General features: G+C 36.0%; 1 protein-coding gene across 1 annotated transcript; it reads left to right on the top strand.

Annotated features, from left to right (window-relative positions):
- Positions 1-675: 675 nt before the first annotated feature.
- On the top strand, positions 676-16038 carry LOC111196479 (basement membrane-specific heparan sulfate proteoglycan core protein-like; the record flags this gene model as incomplete). The annotated part of the gene is made up of 13 exons (XM_049482785.1): positions 676-718; positions 981-1274; positions 3708-3980; positions 8686-8961; positions 9883-10164; positions 10350-10598; positions 10694-10795; positions 11662-11712; positions 11958-12032; positions 12985-13053; positions 13681-13755; positions 14492-14584; positions 14716-16038. Coding segments are annotated over 13 exons (1929 nt in total), but the record flags the coding sequence as incomplete, so codon positions are not given.
- Positions 16039-17341: the final 1303 nt, after the last annotated feature.

Genomic DNA, 17341 nt, shown 5'->3' with positions numbered 1-17341 from the left:
AGAGATCAGGGGAGTGTGTGTAGAGATCAGGAGAGTGGGTGTAGAGATCAGGAGAGTGTGTGTAGAGATCAGGAGAGTGTGTGTAAAGATCAGGAGAGTGTGTGTAGAGATCAGGAGAGTGTGTGTAGAGATCAGGAGAGAGTGTGTAGAGATCAGGAGAGTGTGTGTAGAGATCAGGAGAGTGTGTGTAGAGATCAGGAGAGTGTGTAGAGATCAGGAGAGAGTGTGTAGAGATCAGGATAGTGTGTGTAGAGTTCAGGAGAGTGTGTAGAGATCAGGAGAGTGTGTAGAGATCAGGAGAGCGTGTGTAGAGATCAGGAGAGAGTGTGTAGAGATCAGGAGAGTGTGTGTAGAGATCAGGAGAGTGTGTGTAGAGATCAGGAGAGTGTGTGTAGAGATCAGGAGAGAGTGTGTAGAGATCAGGAGAGAGTGTGTAGAGATCAGGAGAGTGTGTGTAGAGATCAGGAGAGTGTGTGTAGAGATCAGGAGAGTGTGTGTAGAGATCAGGAGAGAGAGTGTGTAGAGATCAGGAGAGTGTGTGTAGAGATCAGGAGAGTGTGTGTAGAGATCAGGAGAGAGTGTGTAGAGATCAGGAGTGATTTTGTCAGTAGTGGAGACACTTTTAGACTCATTAATTCTAATATTTAAAATTTATAATAATTTCCTCTGTTTTTTTCTTCAGTGCTGACTGCACGTTTCCTCCATGGACAAACTGATGGTAAATTATTCAGATATTTCATTTTTCAAATTTACTGATTTTCCCTGATTTATATTTATTACAGTTATTGATACTTTATTTACATTTTTCTCTTAGTCTACATATGATACATAATATTATATCATACATCAGACAACAATCACAGGTGTTAAATGGAGCACATAATTAATAGTTTAACTCCAGTATCACTACCGATGTTTAGTTTGTGTTTTTATTAATATAATTGACTCTAATAAGCTCTTCTGTTGTCTTTGTTTTGTAGATTTACCCACACCTACACTGACTGTAGATCCAGACAGTACTGTGTTCACTGGAGAGTCAGTCACTCTGAAGTGTGAGATTACTGGTAATGATGGAAGGAGTTATCAGTGGTATAAGAAGAATAATGGGGGTAGATGGTCTGCAGTGTATCAGTCTGGTTTTTACACTGTAAACAGCAACACTCTCACTATCAGAGAAGATGCTGTGATTAATGGAGATCAGTACCGGTGTAGAGGAGAACGAAGTAACCGTCCATCATCACAGTACAGTAACTCTGTTCCACTCACTGTAAAAGGTGAGCTCATTTACATGATTTTAATACATTTTATACTGGTAACAGTAATATCATCTATATTTAATCTGACTTTGTCAGTATGTTACAGATCTTAGTAATTCCTCATCCATGAAGTGTTCAGTGTTTTAGAAAGAAACACAGTTAAATTACTGTCAAATATATGGATGTTTATATATAGAATTTGAGCACGTCAGACATATTGGTATGTTAATGTGAAATATTTACTTTTTTCACAGCTTATGAATATGAATATAAAATGAAAATGTTGGTTTAGTGGTAAAAAAATATATATTTTTTAATTTAGTGTTTATTGTTTCGGTAAGTGTGAAATTGTGTTATGTGTGCTTTGTGATGAATATTATTTAAATAGTTATTATATTTATTTTATTTACACAGAGACACCAAAACCTGAGGTGACCATAAATCCTGCTAATCAGGTGTTCAGTGGAGAGAGCGTCACTCTCAGATGTGATTTACAGGGAGGAGGAGGAGGGTTTGAGTGGACGTACAGCTGGTATAAGAAAGGAAACCCAGTTTCTCCATCCAGCTCAACACAGGATTATATAATCAGCTCTGTTTCAGACTCTTACAGTGGTGATTACACCTGCAGAGGAACAGTGAGAGAAACCCAACGCCACTCACAAACCAGTGCTGCTGTTAGACTGACTGTATCAGGTGAGTGTGATCATCTCTATAATCTTCATTAATCTCACTATCACATCTTTACAGAGCAAAATAGATCAGAGTTTGTTTTTATTTTTTTAATTGCCTCAAAATAAGCACTGCTATTCCTTTGTTCTGGAGACACAGAATGTTTTAGAAAGAAACAATGAGATTCAAGTATAGAAGTTAATGTAGAGTTTTAGCACTGCAGAGATGTCAGTATGTTAATGTTCCCTATGAAATATTTACTGTTCTCACAGATTTACCCAGAGCTACACTGTCTGTAGATCCAGACAGTACTGTGTTCACTGGAGAGTCAGTCACTCTGAAGTGTGAGATTACTGGTTATGATGGATGGAGATATCAGTGGTATACAGGCAGCAGTCGGATTACAACATTTACATATAAGAAACACACCTTCACCATCAGTTCAGCAGCAGATCAGATTCAGTTCTGGTGTAGAGGAGAGAGAGATAACAGACCCACATCATCACAGAACAGTAATACAGTTACTCTCACAGTGAGAGGTAAGTTTACTGATTTTATAATTGGGAGAGAGGAAAGTGTGTTATGTATGATTAGTATCACAGAAACCATGTGATAAAATATCCGGGTTAAATCAACACACATTAAACAGGTTACTTTAAAAAATCTGTAAAAAAAAAAAAAAAAAATACTATAATTAACTCTTTACTTAGTTAGACAATGCTCCTGTTTGGCATGTAGTGTTATAGCTTAGGCATCTGTGTGTTAAGTTTTGACAAAATTAAATTAGATTTTTACCACTGCAGCCTATTATTATTGTTTTATTAGAGACGTGTGAGAAACACATGGTTATAAAGTCAGTAACTGTATTGATTATAAGAGTTCATATTAAAATTTGTAATTAAATCACTATAACGCACTGTACTTTATACCACACTACCCAACACTGACTATGAGTGTCTCTCTATTCTCTCCTCTTTTCATACAGATTTACCTACAGCTATATTTAAACTGACATTGTCAATATGTTACAGATCTTAGTGATTCCTCATCAAATAAGCTTTCAGTGTTTTAGAAAGAAACACAATTAAATTACTTTAAAATGTAGTTTCACAGCTTTACCCAGTTTCTGAATATGACTGTTAAATATAAATGTTGGTTTAATGGTTTATAATCAATTTTCTACATTTTCTTCTGTTTATGAATTCATATCTATGTAAGTGTTTTTCAGCTGAGTACAGTTATTCCTACACAGTTAATGTTTCAACATTTCTACACCCATGATGAATTTACTCAGAGTTTATTTAATCTGAGAGTAAATCAATAAAAACAACAATAATAAATCAACACCCACAGAACACCTGAAAACAGTGATCTCAGACAAACACTGTAGGAGCATAAATCTCCAGTGTAGTGGGTATTATGTCAGAATTCAAAATAATATGACATAATTTGAAGACATTGTTCTTTAATTTGGCGGTTATTATGAGAAGATGATCAGAAATTATCCAAAACGACTTTAAATTAAATCTCTTTACATTAATCACCAATGAAAGATAAGATTTTTTTTCTATGTAACAAGTTGCATAGTTTTGGAGATTTTATTATGACACTGATGTTATAAAACATATAAAATGATCTGTTTTATATGAAGTATTTATTGTGTCAGTATGTGTGAAATTGTGTTATATGTGTTGTGTGATGAATATAATTCAAGTGATATTTTAATGTGAAAGAAATGTAATCAGAATGATTTCTTCTAAATATATTTATCTTTTTACACAGAGAGACCAACAGCTGGGGTGACCATAAATCCTGCTAATCAGGTGTTTAGAGGAGAGAGCGTCACTCTCAGATGTGATTTACAGGGAGGAGGAGGCTTTGAGTGGACGTACAGCTGGTATAAAGGAAACCCAGATTCTCCATTCAGCTCAACACAGGATTATATAATCAGTCCTGTTTCAGACTCTCACCATGGTGAATACACCTGCAGAGGAACAGTGATAGGAACTTCACGCTACTCACACACCAGTACTGCTGTTAGACTGACTGTATCAGGTGAGTGTGATCATCTCTACAGTCCTCATTAACCTCACCATTTCATCTCTACAGAGAAGAACAGATCAGGCTTTATGTTTTTATTGATAAAATTAACTCTAAATAAGCACTGATGTTCCCTTTGTTCTGTAGATTTACCCAGTGTTTTAAAAAGAAACACAATGAGTTTTAAGTTTACTTTCATTACTATAATTATGAAAATGTATAGAGGTTCATGTAGAGTTTTAGCATTGCAGAGATGTTAGTATGTTAATGTTCTCTATGAAATATTTACTGTTCTTACAGATTTACCTACAGCTTCAATGACTGTAGAGCCCAGATGGAGTACTGTGTTCACTGGAGAGTCAGTCACTCTGAAATGTGAGATTACTGGTCATGGTGGATGGAGATATCACTGGTATGAAGGCTTCACTTATATTACAACATCTACAGATAAGAAACACACCTTCACCAGCAGTTCAGCAGCAGATCAGATTCAGTTCTGGTGTAGAGGAGGGAGAGATAACAGACCCACATCATCACAGAACAGTAATAAAGTTACTCTTACAGTGAGAGGTAAGTTTACTGATATTATAATTTGGTGAGAGGAAAGTGTGTTATGTATGATTAGTATCACAGAAACCATGTGATAAAATATCTGGGTTAAATCAACACATATTAAACAGGTTACTTTAAAAAAATATGTAAAAAAAAAAATACTATAATTGACTCTTTACATACCCAGACTACGCTCCTGTTTGGCATGTTGTGTACCCAGGCTAATGTGCGAGAGCCTTAGGCAGCTGTGGGTTATGTTTTGACAAAATTAAAATTGTATCTTTACCACTGCAGCTTATTAATATTGTTTTATTAAAGAGGTGTGAGAAACACATTGTTATGAAGTGAGTAACTGTATTGTGATAAGAGTTTATATTATATTTTGTAATTACATTTTTATAACACACTGTACTTATGAAGTAATATCTATGTAAGTGTTTAACTGTGTAGGAATAAGTGCACTCAGCAGAAAATGTTTCAGGAATAACTATGTACAACATTTCTACACACATGATGGATTTACTCAGAGTTTATTTAATCTGAGAGTAAATCTCCAGTGTAGAGGGTTTTATGTCAGAATTAAAAATATGACGTAATTTGAAGACATTGTTCTTTAATTTGGCTTTTATGATGAGCAGACCATCAGAAATGCTCCAAAATGACTTTAAATTACATCTCTTTACATTAACCACCAATGAAAGATAAGATTTTATTCTGTGTATAAAGTTGCCATTTTGAAGATTTTTTATGACACTGATGTTGTAAAACATATAAAATGATGTTTTATATGAAGTATTTATTGTGTCAGTATGTGTGAAATTGTGTTATATGTGCTGTGTGATAAATATAATTTAAATGGTATTTAAATGTGAAAGAAACAATCAGAATTATTTTTTCTAAATATATTTATTTTTTACACAGACAGACCAACAGCTGTGTTGACCATAAAGCCTGATAATCAGGTGTTTAGAGGAGAGAGCGTCACTCTCAGATGTGATTTACAGGGAGGAGGAGGCTTTGAGTGGACGTACAGCTGGTATAAAGGAAACCCAGATTCTCCATTCAGCTCAACACAGGAGTATATAATCAGCTCTGTTTCAGACTCTCACAGTGGTGAATACACCTGCAGAGGAACAGTGATAGGAACTTCACGCTACTCACACACCAGTACTGCTGTTAGACTGACTGTATCAGGTGAGTGTGATCATCTCTACAGTCCTCATTAACCTCACCATTTCATCTCTACAGATCAGGGTTTATGTTTTTATTGATATAATTAACTCTAAATAAGCACTGCTGTTCCCTTTGTTCTATAAATTTACCCAGAGTGTTTTTAGAAAGAAATACAGTGAGGTTCAAGTTTACTTTCATTACTATAATTATGAAACTGTATAGAGGTTTATGTAGTTTAGTTTGAGCACTGCGGAGATATTAGTATGTTAATATTATAAAATATTTACTGTTCTCACAGATTTGCCCTCTGCTTCACTGACTGTAGATCCAGACAGCACTGTGTTCACGTTTTTAGAGTTTTAGAAGGAAACACAAATAAATTACTTTCAAATGTTGTTTATACAGTCATATGAAAAAGTTTGGACACCCCTATTAATCATAATCATTAGTTCTAAATATTTGGGTGTTTACAACAGCCATTTCAGTTTGATATATCTAATAACTGATGGACACAGTAATGTTTCAGGATTAAAATGAGGTTTATTGTACTAACAGAAAATGTGCAATATGCATTAAACCAAAATTTGACCTGTGCAAAAGTATGGGCACCCTTATCATTTTATTGATTTGAATAATCCTAACTACTTTTTACTGACTTACTGAATCACAAAATTAGTTTGTTAACCTCATTGAGCTTTGAACTTCTTAGCCAGGTGTATCCAATCATGAGAAAAGGTATTTAAGGTGGCCAATTGCAAGTTGTTCTCCTATTTGAATCTCCTCTGAAGAGTTGCCAATGATGTTCCTTCTTGAAAGATTGCTCTTCCTCGTCCTCTTACTCTGACTCTTCCTGTTGCTCCATAATCTTGCCTAACACCCATATAAGTTACTTGAGGCCTCTTTTATACCCTGACAAATGATAGAAACGTTTTTCTAATTAAGTTTACATAGGTGCAACTTGTATGAGACTTCTTGGTAATTAGGGTTTTGTATTTGAGGGGCAGTGATTGTTAGGTGACCAAGGTTTTCTAAATGATGCAATTTGTGTTTAGCGATTTGTAAAGCTGTGATTTAGAATGATATTTGAGTGAAAACATGTGGAATTGTGTTTAGAGTTTAGCAGTTTGGAGTCACAATGTTAACACATGAGCTTCATGTTTTTGGATTTGTGTGCATAGTTCCACATTTTGTGTGTTTACAATGTGGAAAAACTAAGATTAATAGGGGTGCCCAAACTTTTTCATATGACTGTATATAGAATTTAAGTAAATCAGAGATATTTGTATGTTAATATTCTATATTAAATATTTACTGTTTTTACAGCTTCACCCAGAGTTTCTGAACATGACTATTACAGTTTTTTTCAACTGTTTACACACTAAATCTTTGCTTGTCACACAATTTTCTAAACATGCCCTTCAAACACCATAACCCCACACCAAATCTACAAAACTATACACTAAATCTCAGTGTCTGACTCAGTTTTCAATTTCCAAACACACATCAAAATGCCACACTAAATCACCAGTGCTTCATTCCCACCCCTCACATGTGTAAGCACTCATTACTTTATTGAACACCAACAAATCATTGGCTAAGTATAGGCCTATAAATAGGTCACATGTCAAGATGTCTGTTTTGAACCATGAATGACAACGAAGAGAGTATTTCACCTTCTCTCTGCACTTTTGTATGGAAATAAACATAGAATCCCATGAATGAAAGAAGAGCTTTAGGTTTTGATCAACAGTGTGTACATGATGAATCCAAAATGTCATATTATGACAAAGGTGTTGGCAGTGTGAGGTCAGTGCTTGCTTTTGAGATGTGTTGATGACATTTTGAATGTTGTGTGTCATTTTGCTAGAGATTTGGGACATTTAGCAATTTGCGTGAGCAATTGTGGGTTTTGTGTGTAGAGTTTAGAAAAATAGACACAGAGCTTTGAAAATGTGTGTAAACAGTTGTAAAAAACTGTAAATATAAATGTTTAGTGGTTTATAGAGCTGGGCGATATGGCCAATCGTTTTTAATCATTTTTCCCTATACTAAAACTACAGATGACAAAGAATTGGGTGAAAAACTAGTTTTTAATTATTTAGTTTTTACTTAAATTTTCCCTCTGTGGTTAAAGTGCAACCAGAAACAAGCAAAAAATTGCAAACAGTGAGAACACCCAGTAACTTTTAGAAAGCTTTCTCCAACGCAGTTTACTTACTGACACAATTCACCCTCAAACTAAAAAAAATAATTAAATAAACATGACCCCTAAAAACAAATATAAACAAATAAAATTATGCCCTTTTTGATAAAAGTGACTAAGAGAAAACAAGTACATTTGAATATGCTACTAAGTAAAGACCTTTCCCCATTGGGCTTGACTTGCAAAAGAATGCTTTTGAATACGTGTCAGTGTTATATAAAGTGAGTTGTTCTTTTCCCCTAAATATGCACAAAATCATAAACTGTGGTGCATACAGAACCTGGTACACAGTTGGAAGATGTGTCAGGGACAGTTGCTTGTTTTACTTTAAATGGTGAGCTAGTGCTGCTGCTGCTTTCAGCACTTCTCCCACTCCGCTGCACGCTTCTATTTAAGGTGTTGAAATTTGTCATGCTGCTTCCTTTAGAAACAATTGGTTTTAAACACAGCTTAGAGGGAGGACTTGTTTGATTTATGGCTGACGCCACAAAACCGAACCGACTCCAGATCACGGAGCTAGTTGCTCCTTTCTTGGCCACAAACTTCAGTCATGTAGAGTGTGTGTTATGGGGGCGCGTGAAGTACGAGATCCCACAGGGAATGTCATATTTTTTAGAATGTTATGATGAATGGACCAGTAGAAATGCTTCAAATGACTTTGAATATTAAGAATATTAAGATGTAAATACAGTATTACCTGTGTGATATTTGAACTGCATGTTGTAGAGGTAGAATCAGTTCTGGTGTAAAAGTAAGAAATAATCTGAGTCTTCATCTGTTCTTCAACTGCAGAAACACCTAAACCTGAACTCACATCAAGTCTTAACGGAGCTGCACTGATAGGAAACCCAGTGACTCTGTACTGTAGTCTGGACCAGTCTGCTGGATGGAGGTTCTACTGGTTCAAACACACACAGACCCCTGAGAGTGAGACCACCACTGATACACACTCCTACACCATCAGACCAGTTAGTGTCTCTGATGGAGGTCAGTACTGGTGCAGAGCTGGGAGAGGAGATCCAGTCTACTACACTCACTACAGTGATGCACTCTGGGTAAATGTTACTGGTGAGTAAGAGACTGTCTGATACTGATCTGAATCTGGATTAGAGGATACAAAGCACTTGCGGACAGAATCAGCATTACGAACAGTACAGTGATGTGAGAGAATGCTGCCTGTCTTTGAATTTAGATTCTTTTAGGAGGATCGGATTAGGCTGAATACAAGCTGACCCAGTTATTTTTCCCTATTTAAAGGCTTCATCTTCATAATGAAGATTTTGGTCCTTATTTTAGCGAGCTGTAGCGCACCAATTAGGCATTGCACAATTGGATTAAGGGCTTCTCCGTGTGTCTTTGGTATCGTGAGGGCACAACAAAAGGCGTGTACTAATTCTCTTAATCAGTGTGCTAGTTGCCAGTCCTTTTAAGAGGCAGGTCCGCTCTGACTTTGGCACGTTTGTATCTTAACAGCGCAGCACTTTGTGTGTCTCAGCAGAGAATATTGACCTGAAGGTACAGCAGCAGCTCATTTAAAGGAACAGAAATGTATTTTACTTCTTTATTTTGTATGTTGTTGGGTTTAAAGTTGGGGTTACGCTCTGCAGCGTATCCTTGTGTGTGTTTATGGAGCAGGGGTGTATGCACTAAGTGCGCTGGGCACTGATGGACTCTGATGATTGACTGTTGTCTAGGTTCATTTCAGTCAGTAGAGCTCCTGTGTTTTCCGCCAACAAAACAGCAACAAACTCGAAATGAACCTGAACAGAACTCACTTCCAGACCACCACTCCCATCAGTTTAGATTAATTCCTAATTTCTGATGTTATTTTAACATGGCGGCTGTTGACAGGGTGTAAGATAGCAAAGCATATTGTGATGCACTCTGTGCATGATAGGGCACTATGTCTATTATGGTGTTGTAATGAATGTAAAGTATATTTTAGACAGCATGCTAAAGAACCATGAATGTATCTGCTGCATGTTTCAGATTCATCTCTTCCAGTAACTCTGATCGTCAGTCCCAGCAGATCTCAACACTTTACTACTGACACTCTCTCACTGATCTGTGAGGAAAAGAGTAACTCTACTGGATGGAGAGTGAGACGATACTCACACAGTGAGAGTAAGGTGTCAGATTGTTCATCAGGCTGGGGATCAGTTACAGGATCTACATGCAACATCAGCTCCCTCTCCACATCCCACACTGGAGTGTACTGGTGTGAGTCTGAATCTGGAGGGAGCAGCAATCCTGTTAACATCACAGTGCACAGTGAGTCTGCACTGCTCTTACTACATTATATTATATTCATATACTCACTAACAGGAGTTTAGTAACAGTGGAACAAAGATATAATTCCTTAAATTCCTCAGAGAGGAGTGTCTCCTATTTATGACTGTTTAAAATGTCTGTGTTATAATAAACACTGTACTATCCACCCTTTCTATTTTATACAGATGGTTCTGTAATTCTGGAGAATCCTGTTCATCCTGTAACTGAGGGAGATCATCTGACTCTACGCTGTTTATATCGTGATCCAAAGTCCTCAGATCTCACAGCTGATTTCTATAAAGATGGATTATTACTCCAGAACCAGACTACAGGAGAGATGATCATCCCTACTGTCTCAAAGTCAGATGAAGGTCTCTACCACTGTAAAATCCCAGAGAAAGGAGAGTCTCCACAGAGCTGGATCTCAGTCAGAGGTGAGAAACTGTTTCATATTGTTTAATCATTAAAGCAAAACTTAATTTAAGTTGTAAATTATTTTAATGTAATTCATGTCCCATTATGTCTTTAGGTCGTTATATTGGTGCAAGTGTGGCATTGGGGCCATCTCTGGGTCTATCCCTATTATTCCTCATAATACTGGGCCTGATTTGTTACTACAAGATTAAGAAAGGTTAGAAAATATTTTTGTATGATTAATGTATGGAAGCTGTGAAGTCTATGATTTCTACTGAAGACAATAAATGTAAAGTTTTTAATTTTGAAAAGGAATTAATGAATCTCCAAATCAAGGTGAAAAAAAAAATAAAATAAAAAGTTTCCAACATATACTTTTTGGAAGGAGGGAAGAGACCACTTCAGTTTCTAAATCAGTTTCTCTTATTTTGCTATTTATAGATATATGTTGAGCAAAATGAACATTGTGGTTTTATACTATAAACTGCAGAGATTTCTCCCAAATTACAAATAAAAATGTAGTCATTTAGAGCATTTATTTGCAGAAAATAAGAAATAGCTGAAATTACATAAATCAGAAATTAATATTTGGTGGAATAATTTAATTCACAGTTTTCATGTATCTTGGCATGTTCTCCTCCACCAGTCTTACACACTGCTTTAAGATTTAACTTTAAATTAACTTTATGCCACTCCTGGTGCAAAAATTCAAGCAGTTCAGCATGGTTTGACGGCTTGTGATCATCCATCTTCTTATTGATTATATTCCAGAGGTTTTCGATTTGGTAAAATCATATTTAAGTGGTCTCTTATTTTTTACCAGAGGTCTATGTCGTCACTGTACATTGAAAAATAAGTATCTACAAAATGGTGACATTACAGGAAAAGGATTTTCCTAAAGGATTTCTAAACTTTGAATGAAAGCTAGTGGGATGTAGGACATTTCCATGTAATCCATGTAATTTCTACTGGTCTATTAATTCTAGTTTGTTTACAGAGTGTACAGAGTTGCATTTGGTTTTTATTAGAAACTTTTGCCACTGATTTTCTGTTGAGGTATTGGATCTTTATCTCTTTCAACAGGAAAGCAGCAGAACACGAGTCAGAATCCAGCACCTACACCTCTGCAGGCTGGTCAGTTTTCATTATTTGCAAACCCACCCACCCATCCACCAGCATGTAGTCCCTAGACTGACTAGTGTAATTTGATATTAAACGTTCAGTACAAAAACATATGTAAAGTTACATTACTGTTAATGAGAATATAATCACATTGATGTAATCACAGGAACATACATTAGTAACCTAAGTTTTCGATTCAAAGAGCGAATTGTTCTATGTCATTCTAAAACGTAATAGAGTAACTCTTTCTGTGGTAGATGACTCCTCAGCTCAATCCAGTGATATAACGTACGCAGCTGTTTTGCACCCTAAAAGGAAACGGAATCGGAAAAGTAAGAACTGCATCTACGCACACGCAGCGCCATCTTACACATTGTTTTTACAAATGATGGTCAGAAAAGCTTAGAGATAAAGTAACTAATTACAATTTATTCAAAGATTTTTTTTGTTTTGATGTTAAATTAATTATTCCCATCTACAGGTTAAAACATCCCTTATTTCATGACATACACAGACTGAGAGGCTTCTGACAATGAAATGCTGAGCTTATACTCCTCCCACTATGGGCAGGCAGTTAGACCGTAGGGCCACTCATAGACTATGAAATTACGTTTTGTTTTTTTGGATGCTAAAATTTTATAGCTTAAATAGTATTATTGTGCTCAAAACTGAAATACAGTATTATATAAAATTGATTAATTTAACTTAAAAATGTTCTGCAGTCAGTTACTATATGATTTTAAGTTTTTAACTAAAAAATCCATCCAGGAATATTAAGATAGCAGGGGGAGAAGACAGACCACCCATCTGTCATGTACATTGTTTATATCAGGCAATGGATTTAATGTTTTAAACCATTAGATTAGATTTGCCAAGGTAATAAAAATACCTTGGTGTGAAATGAACAGTGACAGGAGCCAAACATGGAACAGACAAGCACGGATACAATAAAAATGGTTTACTAAATTCAAGACTTTGGCAGATATAAGTAGTCAAGGGCAGACAGAGCAAGAAGCAAAATGGCAGTGTAACCAAACAACAAACCAAAGTGATTCATGAAGGAGGTCAAACAAAGGTGATCCAAAAACAGGTGCACAGGTGCATTTTGGGAAATGGAGTCTTTAAAGTAAATCTTAGAGTCCGGGACAGGCAGAGCGACAGTGTCAGGACTGACGTAAACTTTCAGAATTGATAGATTGTATCTTTCAATACAGGGCTAACTGACTCTCCACAATCTAGTTTCTATGTTATTTCTATCAGTATAATTCTAAACTGTATCTGTAGATGATGCTGAGCCAAGACCAAATGAAGTGACTTACTCCGAGATCAGTATGAAAACACTTGACTGCAAAGGTGAGCATTACCTAAGGCTTGTACCACCAGTCATTTCCTACTGTGTGGCACCAACAAACACAAACAATCATTTGTTCTTTTCTTTATTTCTTTTTTATGATGACACTGTTCTGGGGTCATGTAATGTGTTCTTAGAATGCTCTTAAAATAAAAAATGTAAATGAATAAGTAGCAGTTTTACAGATAAAATCAAAAACCCTCTTAACTGTTAACGCAAGGTAATGTAAAAATCGTTTTAAGGAATTTTGATTAATTCAAAAAGTGTGTCAACACTGATGTTATATAGTAATGTCTGAGGTCTGGATAGTTAAGAAGACATTTGTTTTTTATATATATATATATATTTTTGTTAATGGACATCTAATGGACATTAATCTTCATTTGAGGCCCACCATATAACCATATACCATTTAGGGTGCCTTTATGACTGAGAAACCTAAGCCTAATTGAAGCACAATGTAACATTTATTATTGTAACATGTTCTCCAAATAGAAACATGGTTGATGTTTATTTTTTTTCCATTGGAAGAAGATCAAAAAAGTGTATTTAGAGACATTTGTAAGAAATATAACAGGGGAATAAAAAGTAATGAGTCAAAAATCTTTTTTTTTTTTTTTTTTTTGTAGATGATGCTCATCCCAGTGATGTGACTCATGCTGCTATTGATCTGACACCAATGAAGAAGAAAAAGAAACAGAAAGGTAGGGGTCAGCTCAAATTAAAATGTTTAATCACCCTGTTATTGTGTTAATTGTAGGGAACTGTAATAATATTTCTGGGTCAAATTAAACTGGTGTCTGTTTAATTATGTGAAAGTAGAATATTTACCTCTATAAGCACTGCTTTGAATTGAATACATTTTTTGAGGGGTGTAACAAAGCATCATGAAAATGCATCCCGATGAGAACCAGTGGCCATAAACCAGTTAGCAGGCAGGCAGTTAACTGTCCATCACTTTTTGCTGCAGCCCCCATAAATGGATTTTAAGCAGTGACCCAGTGTGTTTCATTGTAGTTCTGTTATGGAGCTACCCGCCCACATATCTGTCGTCGTATCTCTCGACCCGAGAAAGCCAAAGCCAAACCCAGAGAGTGAAAACACTGTTCATAAAATAATGAATAGAACTTTGTACAAATATTTATACAGGTGCATTTGCATTGTTTATACACCGCAGAAACATCTCCTAATTTTTTATCAATTAAAGTTTGTTCCAAATACCATGAGAACATCAAATTGTGAATCCACAATGGTGATTTAAATCGAATTGTGAGCACAGTGCATTATAACACCTCAAATATTTAATTTAGAGAATTGGGGAGTTGGGGATTAGGTTTGGTAGTAATCATCCAACATCCTGACCTCACTAATGGTCTCGTCACTGAATGCAATCAAATCCTCACAGCAATGCTCCAAAATCTAATTTATTTTTTTTCACAGATGCTAAAGCTGAACCCAGTGATGTGACTTACGCTGATATTAATCTGAAACCAAAGAAGAAGCCCAAGAAACAGAAACACAATCTGCAGGGAGGTAAGAATAAAAATCTATTATATAAATATGTTTATAACTTAAGCAAGACAGCTATGACTGATTTAATAAATGAAATGTGTTGGTTTCAGTGTGCTGGTTGGTGCTGATTCAATGTCTTTATTCACTCTTAGGTCAGAGCAGTGTGGGGGATGATACAGTCTACTCTGAACTGAAGTAGAAAGCAGACTAGAAGGGCACGCTGACTTTAATTGTTGGCTTAAATTAAAGTGTATTAAGAATATTTTACAACCCTCAGGGTTTGGCAATGCTTATTCACCGTAGAAAGAGAAGAAAAATACATGTGAACATGACAAATTTAATAATACTAGTAGTAGTACTTTAAGTGGTAGTAGAGCTTGTAAGAGTAGCAGAACTAGTAGTTGCTGTAGTAGTAGTAGTACTAATAGTAGTAGCAGTAATGATAATGATAGTAGTAGTAGCAGAGGTAGTTGAAATAGTAGTATTAGTAGCACAAGCAGTAGTTGTGATCATATTCCCAGCAGTAGTAGCTGTATTAAACCAGCAGTTAAAGTAGATTTTGTAGAAACTATAGTTGCAGCAGCAGCAATAGAAATAGTAGTAGCAGTAGTAGTAGTAGTAACAGAATCAGTTGTGTTGGCTTTAGTACTAAAAGATAGTTGTAGCTGCTGCTGTAGTAACTGTAGTTATAGTAGTAATAATAATAGAAATAGGAACATTGTCAGTACAATGGTAGTAATAGAGGCAGAAGCATTGTTAGCAGCAGTAGTAGCAGTATTAGCAATAGCATTATTAGCAGTAATGGTAGTGGCAGTAGCAGTATTAACACTAGTAGCAGTGTTAGCAGTATCAACAATAGCAGTATTAGTAGTAATAGCAGTGGCAGTAGCAGTATGATGAGTATTAGCACTAGTAGCAGTGTTAGCAGTATCAGCAATAGCAGTATTAGGAGTAAGGGTAGTGGCAGTAGCAGTATTAGCACTAGTGGCAGTGTTAGCAGTATCAGTAGGGTGACCAAACGTCCGTATTTCCCGGGACATGTCCGTATTTCCCGTCCTGTCCCAGGCATCCTGGGTTTTTTTCAAAAAGTGAGGAAATGTCCTTGTTTTTAAATTACCTTCATTGGACCATTAAATTCACAGGCACTAGAGCACTGCGCACGGTGCTGCGTGTGACATAATCCCTGAGTCGCATCAGTGAGAGCAGCCCTGTTCTTAATCAGAATGTAGACAGTGTGACTGTCAGTCAGTGCTGCCAACTTAGCGACTTTGCCGCTATATTTAGCCAATTTTCAGCCCCTTTAGCAACTTTTTTGGTAAAAAAATTTGACTACCGACAAATCGAGTTTTTGTGGTGTTATTGGAGACTTTTTGCGACTCTCAGTCAGAGCTTACACACTGCTCCACCATCACCGTGCCCACAGCCACCGCTGACTGACCCCGCCCTGTATTTACAGATCAGGATGTAAATATAACTGTCTTCAGTGTGACACGAAAAAATTATTGAATTTAACTCACACAGTCTCAGTCAGTCTCTCACCTCATTCACCACATAGCCTGTCACTCACCTCCTCCACAGTGTCTGCCTCTTTGTAAAAAGCTAAATATCTATTGAACCATTGAACAATTGGTCTATGATAGCTTTAAAAATAAAGAAAACGTAAAAAAAAAAAAATAATAAAACAAACAAAAACCCTAAAAAAAACATAAATTAACAGTTCTGGCTAACTGCTGCTCTTATAATAACATTTAAGAACACAGCAAAAAATTTATTTCACATAAAAATTAAGTTACTGTAAAAAAGTGACTGCCTATTTAAAAAGCAACAGATGTTGTTCATTTGTAACATTAACATATTTAGGATGTTTTTTACACATGTTTACCCAAATGAAAATATGGTCACCCTAATTATCAGCAATAGCAGTAATAGTAGTGGCAGTAGCAGTATTAGCACTAGTAGCAGTGTTAGCAGTATCAGCAATAGCAGTATTAGCAATAATGGTAGTGGCAGCAGCAGTAGTAGCAGTATTAGCACTAGTAGCAGTGTTAGCAGTATCAGCAATAGCAGTATTAGCAGTAATGGTAGTGGCAGCAGCAGTAGTAGCAGTATTAGCACTAGTAGCAGTGTTAGAAGTATCAGCAATAGCAGTATTAGCAGTAATGGCTGGCAGCGCAGTTCGGTTTGTTTACATAATTTAATGTACAATAGAATAAAATGGTGAATGCTTGCTGTGTTATCAAGTGCCACAATTGCTCTCACGACTGTACGAGGAAAAATATTGCAAATGGAGTTTTTAACTTCCCAGCTTGGAAGCAACATGGAGGATGCGTGGCCACAATTTAATAAGGCTTGAGAACGAAATCCTAATGATTGGGAATGAGATAATTAAGGCGTGGCCATGAGAATTAGTAAATTAAATCCTAGCTATTAAGGCATGGCCACAATATCCTTTAGTTTTACAGCCAACAAAGCAGCATCTTTCTGGGGGTTGTGCACAATATGACTGCCTAAGGAAGGTAAACAGGTCTGCATACTGTCTGTGTCTAAGCCTGTCAGGTTTTATTACACAAATTAAAATTATACCATTACTCACTGCGAAAGACTGCAAAATATCACCATAATTCATTTTAAAATGAACATCTTTCTTACAAAAGCTTATCCTTGGATTGAAGCTTTGATGTAATATTTAGTGTTCTTAATGGGCATTAATTTACAGAAAAGCAAGCATTGTTATTCTCTGGCTACAGCTTAATTATCTCATTCCCATGCATTAGGATC

This window comes from Astyanax mexicanus, chromosome 8 (assembly GCF_023375975.1).
Source record: "Astyanax mexicanus isolate ESR-SI-001 chromosome 8, AstMex3_surface, whole genome shotgun sequence".
Lineage (NCBI taxonomy): Eukaryota > Metazoa > Chordata > Actinopteri > Characiformes > Acestrorhamphidae > Astyanax > Astyanax mexicanus.
The sequence above is the reverse complement of the archived record's forward strand: the minus strand, read 5'-3'. Positions and strand labels throughout refer to the sequence as shown.